Source organism: Maniola jurtina, chromosome 19, assembly GCF_905333055.1.
Source record: "Maniola jurtina chromosome 19, ilManJurt1.1, whole genome shotgun sequence".
Taxonomy (NCBI): domain Eukaryota; kingdom Metazoa; phylum Arthropoda; class Insecta; order Lepidoptera; family Nymphalidae; genus Maniola; species Maniola jurtina.
In genome coordinates, this window is record NC_060047.1 from 11,410,514 (window position 1) to 11,423,596 (window position 13,083).

Consider the following 13,083-nt stretch of genomic DNA (forward strand, 5'->3'; position numbering starts at 1 on the left):
CTCAACACCATCATGAGTTGTGTGATGCTGCGGCGCACTAAACTGCAGCTGCAAGAGAAGGGGCAGCTGACCTGCTTGCCTGAGCGCAGCACGCATGACGTCAGCGTCACCTTGCAGCAGGAGGAGATGAACGTGTATCAGAAGGTCAGATATAACAGTAAGAGTCTTTGCGATTCGGAGCGCCTCAACACCATCATGAGTTGTGTGATGCTGCGGCGCACTAAACTGCAGCTGCAAGAGAAGGGGCAGCTGACCTGCTTGCCTGAGCGCAGCACGCATGACGTCAGCGTCACCTTGCAGCAGGAGGAGATGAACGTGTATCAGAAGGTCAGATATAACAGTAAGAGTCTTTGCGATTCGGAGCGCCTCAACACCATCATGAGTTGTGTGATGCTGCGGCGCACTAAACTGCAGCTGCAAGAGAAGGGGCAGCTGACCTGCTTGCCTGAGCGCAGCACGCATGACGTCAGCGTCACCTTGCAGCAGGAGGAGATGAACGTGTATCAGAAGGTCAGATATAACAGTAAGAGTCTTTGCGATTCGGAGCGCCTCAACACCATCATGAGTTGTGTGATGCTGCGGCGCACTAAACTGCAGCTGCAAGAGAAGGGGCAGCTGACCTGCTTGCCTGAGCGCAGCACGCACGACGTCAGCGTCACCTTGCAGCAGGAGGAGATGAACGTGTATCAGAAGGTCAGATATAACAGTAAGAGTCTTTGCGATTCGGAGCGCCTCAACACCATCATGAGTTGTGTGATGCTGCGGCGCACTAAACTGCAGCTGCAAGAGAAGGGGCAGCTGACCTGCTTGCCTGAGCGCAGCACGCATGACGTCAGCGTCACCTTGCAGCAGGAGGAGATGAACGTGTATCAGAAGGTCAGATATAACAGTAAGAGTCTTTGCGATTCGGAGCGCCTCAACACCATCATGAGTTGTGTGATGCTGCGGCGCACTAAACTGCAGCTGCAAGAGAAGGGGCAGCTGACCTGCTTGCCTGAGCGCAGCACGCACGACGTCAGCGTCACCTTGCAGCAGGAGGAGATGAAAGTGTATCAGAAGGTCAGATATAACAATAAGATAAGGGTGTTTTATAGGATATATTTCGGAGAGTGTGCACAGGAACTTTTCGATCTTGTCCCCCCTTCACCATTTTACCACCGAACCGCAAGACGTCGGGCGAGTTTCCATCCTTATGTCGTTGACATTCCATCTACACGCACGAAACGTTTTGCGTCTTCATTCCTCATACGCATGGCTAAGGTTTGGAATACTCTTCCGCGATCTGTGTTTCCTACCACTTACAATCCGGATATCTTTAAAACAAGAGTGAATAGGCACCTTCTAGATAAACGCGTCCCATCTTAGACCACATCATCACTTTCCGTCAGGTGTGATTGTGGTCAAGCGCTTACCTATAGTAGTAGGGTAAAATTGGGAGTTGTAGCTCACGTCTCTAGATAAAGCGCGGCGCGTCTAGCGGTGTAGCTGCACCGCGCCGCGCATCGTATAGACGTGAGCTACAACTTCCAATTTCACGATCGATGTTAAATATAATCAGTAACAAGAGAATGATCAGGTTGTCACAAACTCCTCGAAGATGATTCAATGGTGATTTTATTCTTGGATAGCCTACATCGCTATTGACATCTCATTTTAGAATTATTTGGATTTATATAAGTAATCGTTTATTTTAAATCGTTCAACAAATTACTTTTAATGTGTCAATTTCAGATAAATCCTAATGACTCAGCTTTATAAGGTTATTTATGAAAATCAGACGGTTTTAGTTACACATTAATCAGCTGATGGTATCAAGTCAACATACTTATTATTTATTCTTAATACGCGTGCGGAAACTTTAAGACCTTGATAATAAATGTTGGATTTCTTTGAGATCGTTGATATCAGAATACCATCGTATTCCTTATAGTTTAATATATGTACATGATGCAGCCCACACAAATTCCATTTTACAATAACAACGTCAACTAAATCATTAACTTGTAATATCATTTTTATTTGTTTATAATTATGATGATTACTTTGAGTTTTTGAAAAGGAATGACTTTCTTAGACCATGTACATGAATAAACTAAAGTCGTATTAATCAACAACTAATAAAAATATTGACTATACTTTGCTAGTCATACTTATATTACTAATCAACCCTTAACAAAAGGAAAGTAAATAAAAACTACTAGATATATATTTTTTTAGAAAATTTTATTATCGAGACACCATTTTCTTAAAACAAGCACGTTTTTTAATGCACATATTGAAGGATGGTATAAACAACTAAACACATCACTATTCGTTTCGTATTGTTCATACAAACTTAATAAGCTAGGGCAAGATTTATTTTCCAAATTATAAACACTATCGCAACCAAACATTTTCGATATCCACTGCACTTTTTCTACACCTTTAGCATAAACACGTTTATTATTTAAATAATTATTCATGTTTACATAATCTTTGTAGTTTAAGTATGAAATAAAACCTTCTTTCCAATGTATTCCTCTGTTTTTTTCTATCCAACAAACTTGTTTTCTTTCCGTTTTCGTTAAATTATAAAATGGGTATGGTGGCCTGATTAAATAAGTCTGGATATGGTTATTACACAATATAGCTATTTCTTTTACTATAAACTCATTGGAATCCGTCTTGAATCCTTGTACATCAATGATGACACTCATGACAACTTGCGAACAATATTACTTAAGGGTTTATATTCAAAGAGGCGATCGTTTATTATAAGACAATATGCTGATGTTTTATCCGGGATATCTTGCGAACTTTCAATTTCCAAACGTACGTCTACAGGTCCTGTCTTTAAATTCTCGTTTTGTCTTGAACAGTCAATTACAAACAGTGGTGCCTTTTCTTTAAATGTGATCAGATCAAACAACGGGTCAACAGGAAGATTATAATAAGACTGACGAAATTGAGTGTACATTTCGTATAATATACTGTATTTATTTTCATCAAATTTCAAATTAAGTGAATCGTATGGGTAATACTGTGAATTTAAAAACAGTGTTACATTCGTTAATTTGCAATGATCAAATATAGAACTATCATTAGTCTTACTGTTTTTCCTATTAGTTTGTAGACCAAAAATAACATATCGAGGCTTTTCAAGTTGAGAAGTAGTTTTAATTGACCACGAATGTTTTGTAGTTTTAGGAAGTAAAGGATATTCATATAAATCCCAATTTCTGAATGCTATTTGAATAGGTTTGTCTTTTTCTAAATACTTAAGTAGTGAGAGTCTTTCACGATCCGAAACTTTTATATGCGGCACACGCCACTGAATTGTTCGTACTTCTATATCTATATTATCATCCTTGTGAATTGTTACACTATTTAAATTACTATTACTTCTATTCAGAATAAGTTCATGTTTACAGTTTATAATAATTTTATTATAATCCTCGGCAAATCCCATTATTTTATTCAATGGTATAACAGCATTAAAATATCCCTCTGTCATTTTAAAACCATCCATTTGCCAACCCCACAATGCTGCGACTTTGCTATCCCCCTCATTCATCGATATGTATGATTTTAATGTTGTGGTTATTCCAGGGTTTCTTACGCGATCTATTTCAATACCGTTCATTTCATACCTTATGTCTTGAAATAGAAACATAACAGGGTTATTAGTAAAATTTACAGGTTTCTTTATTTCTTTCCCCGATTGATCTTTTCCAGTCACTGTGGCAAAGCCTTCAACATAAATTGAACTATTACATGGTAATATGTATATGTCTTGCTGATGTATTGGAATGCGAATTTCATCATTTTCTTTAAAGCTGTTATTGTATGGATTGTACGTGTGGATCTCATAACTTTCGATAGAATTATCGAATACTGGGGTGTTATTAATATTTAGAATATTCATACTTTGAATCCGAGTGATCGGAGAAAATCTTTGTTTCTTTTTGTTACAATATTATGATTTGCTTTAATACGTGTACGCGCTCTAGTAGCAGGCAAATGATTGATTCTTTTCACCTCATATCCAAGTGTTTTATTAAACACTATCATTTTGCTCTACGTAAATGAAGTCTCAGTTGGATATTTTCTTCTCTAAAATCAATATTGTTACCGTTTTCGTCAATGATTTTAACAGTTACGGATGATATATTACTCTTATTAACAGGAAGATAAATAATATTTTTTGGAATTTCTATATATCGATATCCTGGAGGAACGTTAGGAATAAATTCATGAATAATATGTGATGCAAACCCATTATTAAATGATCCGAATATAAGATCACATTCGATCCTGATGACAGACAAGGGAAGAATGTTAACTGGATTAACAGACTCATGCCATTTATTTGCTTCAAGTTTTACATTTGGGAAACCAAGTAAGCGTCCTAAACTGTTTTCTACGTCAAAATGTACAGTTTTGGAACAAAAAAGCGAGCATGTTAAAGTATTATTATTTGGTTTTATTTCAATTTCACAGTTGTCTAACTTACTCGCAAGATATTCTCTTATGTCATATAAATCATAAGTACCATATGGAATTTTTAAATATTTACATTCATCACCATATGCAAATATGTTATTGCTATGATTTATGTTTGGTATTGAGTTCAGAGCAGAAAAATATAATAAACCGCATTCATATTCACCATCGAGAATAAGAGGAGGTTGAAAAAATGATTCCAACACAGATTTGTGCCCGGTAATAGTGATTGTTACAGACATGATCGTAAACTAAATATTTACTGATTTTACTGAACTATTTATACATTTTATTTTGTGTATTCCAAAAACTTCTTAAAAACTTTATACATAGATGACCGCAGTTATAAGGATGACTACCTTGAAAATTTTTGTAATTATAACTCATACCAGTTCCTAAATATTGAATTAACTCTTTAGGTGGTTTTAAATTTCCATAGCTGTCAAAGTATTGAATTTCATTATTTACTTTTGCATAGGCTACCCAATGAGAGCCAGGATTATTGGAGCTATCCAAATTAACTATACCACATTCTTTTCGAAAAGGATGTTTTGGCATCTCATCTCTCATAAACACCCCTCGAAAGTAAGGAATGTCTTGCGAATGGTTGATGATGTCGATATTGGTGAGCGCTCGTTTGGGTAGCCTTTCTCTTAGTTTTTTTCATTTGAAATGTAAATTCCTAAACTACCTCTATGCGGTTTGATATGTAAACCTTTGCCTATATGGAGGGTTTCCATTTTTTCATGATGCCTCTTTAATTCTGTAAAACGTTTTTTAGCGTCTTTCAAATCATTTATAACTTTAGCGATTCCTGCAGCACCACCAGCTAAGCTACCCGCAGCAGATAATCCGGCAAAAATAGGTATCAAAGGAAGTACTCCACCAGTTTTTGGAATTGGTATAATTCGAGGAAGTTTTATTGACGAGTCTTTAGTCAATTCTTTAGCCGCTGCTATGGCTAATTCTATAGCCATTTTCTTACATTTGGGTTTCATTTTTTGCACATGCTTTTTTGCATGAGCAACAACATGTTTAAAGTGTTTTTTCAAACCAGTGCCTGAAGCGGATTTTTTTGGCGACACTGTTTTAGAATTGTTGGCTTTACTAGTCAGTCCCGACCCGGTATACAATTTAGCTATCATAGCTTTATTAACTAAATTTGCTGCTATCTTTTCTCCCAAAGTTGCATCAGATGCTAAAGCACGTTGCTTAGCCCTTTTCATCAATATTTTATCAGCCTTATGACGATCACTTAATGAAGTTGACAAGTCGTATGCAATATCGTGTTGTTTACAATATTCATCCAATTTATTTACACCTTGATCTCCCCGTGCAAGCCTTTTATACAATTTTGTACCAGCACCACAGTAATTATATCCAGGTAGATGAAGTTCAAATGGTAAATGATTTATAAACCAATTGAGAATACTGCTCTCTTTCATTACTTTTATTACAATGAATGTAAAATAACTATACTATCACTTAAATAACAATAAATAAATTGGGAACTAGTTAGTTATAAAATATTCGTTCTATCTATCCAACTATTTTCACTCGATGGAAATCCTAACCACTTTACAAATATCTTGTTTCCTTTTCTTTTTAAAACTTTTTCAATAAGATAGACATTAGGATTTTCTGTTTTTTGAAGTTCTTCTGCATAAAATGAGCCCAAAATTGGCTGATGTTTAGCATCTTCTATAAGGTAAGTAACAGGATTCGTTTTCTGTACTTTTTTAATACGGAATATTTCGGTGGACCAATTAGGAGTGTAACCTTTTTCAAAAACACCTTTATACTTACTAATCCGCACAAAATCTCCAACTTTTAAATTTCTCTTCTTAAGGATTTTTAACTGTTTTCCTACATTAAATCTTTGAAGTATAAGTTTCTTATTATTTTCATTAACTGCGTTAGGAGATAAACCGATCGTTCTATGTTTAGAGGTGTTATAATTTTCAACTATTTCTTCTAGCACACCTTTAGTCCAAGTGTAGTTTCCTTGGAAACTGAATTGTTTATACATTTTATTTTTTAAAGTTCTTATAAGTCTTTCAACTATAGAAGCTTTTTTAGTGGAATATGTAGAATAATGATTGATGTTAAACTTTTTGACTATCTTTTTAAAATTTTCGTTGTAAAACTCAGTTCCAAAATCTGTTTGAAGGTTTTTTGGAATACGTCCTTTCTTTAATATAGATTCAAACGCTTTAGAGACCTGATCTTTATTTTTAAACTTTAGTGGAAATGCCCAAGCATATTTTGAGAATGTATCAATTACAACTAAAATATATTTATAACCTGAATTTTGTTTCGAAAGAGATTTCATATCAATCAAGTCAGCTTGCCATAAATCGTCTATATCTCTCATGACAACATGTCGACGAGGAAAGTTTACTCTTGCATTTTTATGTATTTCATTTACGACGCTGTTTTTGCTCATGTTTTACTTTACTAGCCTCGGTGATTTCGATCAAATTACTTACTTTAATATTTATTTCTGTAATAAACTGATTAATTGATGATATTTTTTTTGAAAGATTCTCTGCCAAAACATCAACGTATTCTTTTGTAACACAATCGTTAGAATCTACCGGCTGCGCAAGATTTTTTACTCTTTTATGCTGAGCATCCAAATTATTGTTTGTACACTTCAAAGCGCATTCTAATAACACTCCTTTCATTCTTCGCATCTTATTAACATGATGTCCAAACTTATCAACTTTCATGTTCAACCTGCTTATCAATACTGAACACGCTCCATAAATGTGCTTTCTTTTATTCTTTTATTATACCCGCTTCTTTTAACTCTTCAATAATCGAAAGAATTTCATTATCATGATTAGTGTTGCCAGCGTCTCTGGACGCAATAATCAATCTTAATCTTTCAATTAACTCATTTGGATCATCCCAATAGATGAGATCAGTATCAGTTTTGTATTTCTTTAAAACTGGTAGCCTACCACCGTACTTTAATTTGTTTGTTTCACACATATCCTTTTCATAAAATAATGGTTTGATGATTTGAGAATATTTTTTTCCTTTGTCACCTTTAATTTGATTAGCAGGATTGTAATCCCTTTTATGAGCACTAGTACTAATTAAGATATCTTTATATGTGATTTTATCACTTTCAGTTACTTTATTCAAGTTTGGTTTATTTCTTAATAAAAGTTCTATTAAACCAGCAGTTAGTTCATAACTTTTATCATCAATAGTAATAAAAGTTAATTTGTTTGAAGACATATCATCTACAGTTGAAAATTTGACGGGGGTATTTCCTATCATCAATTTTTTGTTAATGCGACGTATACCAAATGGTATAGATACATTGCTTTGCTCGCCAAACAGATCATTGTCTGCCAGTGTTTCGGAAATGTTGACTTCATCATTTAGAAATTCCAAAGGTTCAGACATTTCCTCTTGTTTTTTCGGATTTTCTTCAAAGTTATTATCGTTGTGAGTAATTTCAATATCACCATCTTGTTTTGAGTTTATATTTGGAACTTCAGGCGATTGATTATTTTCAACACTTGCGTTGTTACAATTAGTTTCATGATAAGATTTGTTTGTAGCATATTTACTTAGTGTAACAATTGCTTTCAAAGGATCAGACAGTGGTTTAAATATTTTTTTCCGCCTCAGTTCTAACTCTTCATCTTCATCACGTAATCTTTTTACTTTACTTTTAATAGCCTTTACTGATTTAATTAACTCTTTTTTCAAACTTGTTTCCATTTCTTTTTTTAATTATTTTACACAACCATTGAACTATGTAGTAAAAATTAAAATGAAACTAATTTTAAATTACAATCTGTTTAAATAATTTCATTCAAAATTTTACAAAAACGTCGAAAGATTTTCTATATCTACCGTTATTTAATTCACAATCTTTGTTAATTATTAAACATGTGTATGGATCTTTCCATATATCTGAACATAATTTTTTGAAGTCTGACCAAGTCATGTCAGAATTGACATGTTCGTTATAGATGTGTTTCAAATTTATATCATCTTGTTTAAAAATTATTAAAAAATTTACGTTATCTCGAATTAATTGTTTTGGTATCTTAGAATATGTTTGAGTCAAATAAAAACAGTCGATGTTCTTATGTCTACCCATTGAAAAATAATCTCGGATATTTACTTGGTTCTCGCAAGTAACATCATCAAAAATAAATACAGAATTTTTCAAGGCTTCAGTAGGAGGAATAACCTCTTTATCATCTTTGAAGGTAAAGAGCTTAACAGCTGGAACCATGCTTAAAACTTTATTCAAAAAACAATATTTTGGTTGAAATGTTGTTTTAGAATATAGGTAAACATTTTGAAACTTGAGACCATTTTGATGTAGTAATAAGCTTAACATTGTGTTTGTTTTGCCACAATTTGACGGTCCACATATTATACAGCGAATCGTATCGGGCAATAGCAAACTATGCCTTTTTTGGATTGATGACGCTTCTATATTTAAATTGTTAATTTCCAATGTTACTGGTTGTTTGATCAACTTCATTGTGTTTTCTGTTAAAAAAGATAAAATCCTGTTATAAAGTCTTCACATTATATTCTATATAATTTTATAACTAAAATGTAACATAATGTTAATAACCAATTTAAAGAAATGACACCATACACGTGTAAACTCGGAATGCGTTGCTGTGTCACTAAAGATTTGTTTTCACTTTGCTCAAATTACCCATTTGAGAATACAAGATTATATAAGATTTTACTATCGATGCATGTTCATTCCTGTTACAGCTCTCGGGAAAAACTTGGAATGTGATGCTGTGTCACTAAAGCATTATGTTTTCGTTTTGCTCAAATTACATCGTTTTAGATCGCAAGACAGTATTAGATTAATTATTATTTATTAAAGCTTCATTCCTGCTACAGCTCCCGAAGAAAACAGTAGCCGCGCTCATAATTTTATCATAATAAATATCGAGTATTTTACTTGGTAAGTTATTATAATTATTTTATAACAATGTGCTGACTTTTAATAAAGCATGTATTTTTTTACCGTTATTTATTAATTATTTTTCTTTTTGTTTCAGAATTATGTCGACTCCTATCTTACCCAACGAAAATCTAACAAATCCTTTTTACTACGCACAAGATGTAAACGGGTTCGCGGAAACTGAATTTCAGAGACTTTGCGAGGATTTAGCTCAAAAACAAGCAGCAGAACCAGTTCAAGCATCTAGTAAGGAGATGAAAAAAAAGAAAAAATGCAGTTTATCACTATTGAAGCCTGTTTCACCCCCGACTTCTACATCAACATCCTATGTTATTCGCAAAGCAACTGGAAGACGGCTTCATTTAATAAAAATAAATATTTATGGACTAAATGGAGGAGAACAAGATGAAAATATAAATGGTGATACTCCTAGTGTTAGTGCACAGTATGTAGTCAAGGATAATTACGATGAAGTTATGGATGCTACAGAAAATTTGATAGGTAAAATAATGTCAAAAATTACTCACTCCATATAAATGTGAACTATTGTTGAAATGTAATTTGCTTATTTTTAAATATCATCATATTTTTTGTTTATAAAAATAGTGTTTTTTAGAGTAAGGAGCTGTAGCATGAATTCATTATTTATGAAATAAACGTGGTTAAAAGAATAAAATTGTTTTTTTAAATTTTAAACTATTAATTGAAAACATTATGATTGTACTAAGTACCTAATAATATTAACGTATTCCATGTAAATATTAGGTAGTACAATCAAGTTTTTTCAAATATTTCAAGGGTTCGATTCCCTTCAATGTAAAGGTTTTTTTAATTTTGCTTAATGTTTGCTTACTGCATTTTCATTTCTTGACCAAGGTGATAAGGATATAATGTTGAAATTGAAGGTCTATATAAACAAACGTAAAGGTCAGTAAGCAAACATTATCACCTGCTATGATATCACTATAACTCAAGTTATTGATCTCGATAAATATAAAAATAAAAAACTAAAAGGTAAAATAATAAAATGACAGTGATGATGAGTAGTAAATATTTATTTCAATATTTGCATGCATACATGAACAATCAAAATTGCACAGTAATGAATAACATAAAATCTTGTACAAATTAACAACTAAAAAATTGTACTGTAGTGCCCCCACGGCAACGTTTTAAATTGCTTCTTTAAAATTTGTCTTTTATCATCTTCACTATTTAAAACTAACTTATTAATTTTTTGGGTATATACATTATGATTTTTAGATCTAATAACACACATATTCTTTCTGACTGATTGATTGTAGTATAACACATTTTTGTATTTATCTATATCCAACCTTTTGGTAACAGATGTTGTCGCTCCTTTTGCCTTTTTAATAGACATTTTTTGTGATTCAATACAATACAATTTTGCTCGTAAGCCAACAAATTCAACAATAACATCTCCACCCATCTCATCTTTAAAAAACCCCGGAATTTTCATATTTGCTTGAGGGATATTGTAAACATTTTTATTGCTAAAATTGCTGGTATCGAAAAACTTAATATTCTTTTTCATGTCTGAATAAAAATCATCAGTATATATGCGATATAGTAAGCTATCAGTATCAGTATAACAAAGTTCAATATTTTCTTTATATAATGGTTTCATTATAGAATAGTGAAAGTTATATAAATGTGTTTTAGCTAACTCTAAAACAGTAAACCCCACATAAATTGGTCTATCCAAAATTAATTTCGTTTGTTCTAATTGGATTGCAACCAAATTATCTGTAAAAATCGACAAACATTTAAAGTTAGGCGCACTTACATACTTTTCTGCTCCAATAATCCTGTTTGTCTTATTATTCTTATCTGTCCATGTATTAACAAGTTTTACATTTACTTGTTTTCTTTTATTTTCTATGGTTTTACCAAAAATAGCATTATTTTGTTTTTTGAAAAAGTCTTTTTCAAATTCAGACTCTGCTTTTTGCCTCAAAGAGGTATTCAATTCAATATATGGTTTCAAAAATTCTTTTTGTTCAAATGATAGAATTCTATGAATTTTTAACAATTTTAGACCGTTTTTAAGACATTCTTTTAAATGGATGTAGTGAATAACATAGGAACATTTGTCGTATAAATTTGCAATAAGCTTGGCATTTCTATGACCAAAAGGTGTAAATTTTTCAGCAGCAAATGGTAAATCTGAGTGAGCGTCATGTATTTCAGATGGATAACTAAGATCTACTTCAAGTATATAACCAATGTTACTATCAACAGTAATAGAATCAATTTCAAAAGTCTCAATTTGGTCTTTGTTCAAAAATTTAAAATTACTTGTAGGAAGTTTCATCATCATTGCATAACCATACAGGTTCACACAGTCTAAATATACCAAAAAGCTACTTGATTTGTTGATATCATAGTCAGACATATATTTATTGTTAGCTTTAGCATACCTTAAAGAACACTGAGCTAGACCACCTCGTATACCTTTTTCAATCATTTGATACATCTCCACATCAGTTATAAGGTCTAATTTTACATTGGTATGCAAAAGCATTGCATCCCAACTTAAAGAAGGTGAAGAAACATAATAGCACGGATCTAAGCAATAGGTTGCTAAGCTAATTTTTCTGAATTTTTCAAAACTATCTGCTAGTAATAGTACATCACATTTTAAATATAAATCTGTATATTCGCCTAAATTTTTTATTTTAAAAGTTTTCCAAACTTTCAATGCATGTTTATAATCTTCTTCCGAAATAAGTTCTGAAGTAAGTTTATTAAAAAAATGTTTTCGTTTTGGTAACTCAGTTTCATCGTAACGTTTTAAAGAGTCTATATAATCATAGCAGTACACACCCTTTCTGCAAATCAAATCAAATAAATACTGATCACTGTAATACCTACGCAAGTTTACGAAGTCGTCTTGATGTAAAGATCTAGCTAATTTATCTAAGCTACAACTGAGAAAATTAAAAGAATCGATGAATTTCAGCTGAGCAGCAGTTTTTGAATCAATTGATATAAATTTTGTGAAAGATATGTATTTTTCTTTATTTTTTGGAATAATATTTATACGACCATTAATACTCGCTAACTCTTTAATAAAAAGATGGCAATCGTAATTACTTAAATTATGAAATATAATAGGTATAAAAGGACATTTCTTTGCACTCAAGTTGCAAATGTTGTGAGCCGCGCCTCTATATTCCCCTGTAAAATGATCGTGATCTGCTACAATTTTATCTGTGGATGTAAATTTTTGTTTACATATACAGCAAACTTTTGCATTATGAAAACATTTCTTTTCAGTTTCAGTAAGTAGTTTCATGGGATTATTTTCTAACAAAATTGCATGTAATCGTTTGACATCATTTGAAATTGTTTCTACAAATTTTTGAGCACAGTTAGCTCCTATGTATGAAACCAGTTCATTAAGTTCAGGTTTAGATTCACAACAAATATAGTACGCGAAAGATGTGGCTTCATGAACCTGTATGGTTTCAGTATGCCCAGATTTACTTTTATCAGAATATTCTCTTAATAAACTTTCAAAATCACCATAAATCACAATTGGTATTCTTTGAGTTCTTTCATAATTATCAAAATATAATTTACTATTTTTCTCTGGAAGAACAGTTTTAATT

At 32.4% G+C, this 13,083-nt stretch overlaps 1 protein-coding gene across 1 annotated transcript in view; it reads left to right on the plus strand.

The window, feature by feature from the left end:
• The window catches only part of LOC123874858 (transcription termination factor 2-like), a 27,996-nt gene continuing 14,913 nt past the window's right edge, over positions 1-13,083 (plus strand). Inside the window, exon 1 of the mRNA XM_045920392.1 lies at positions 1-693. Within this exon, the coding sequence (XP_045776348.1) occupies positions 13-693 (681 nt within the window). The 5' untranslated portion in view covers positions 1-12. The remainder of the gene's footprint in view (positions 694-13,083) is intronic.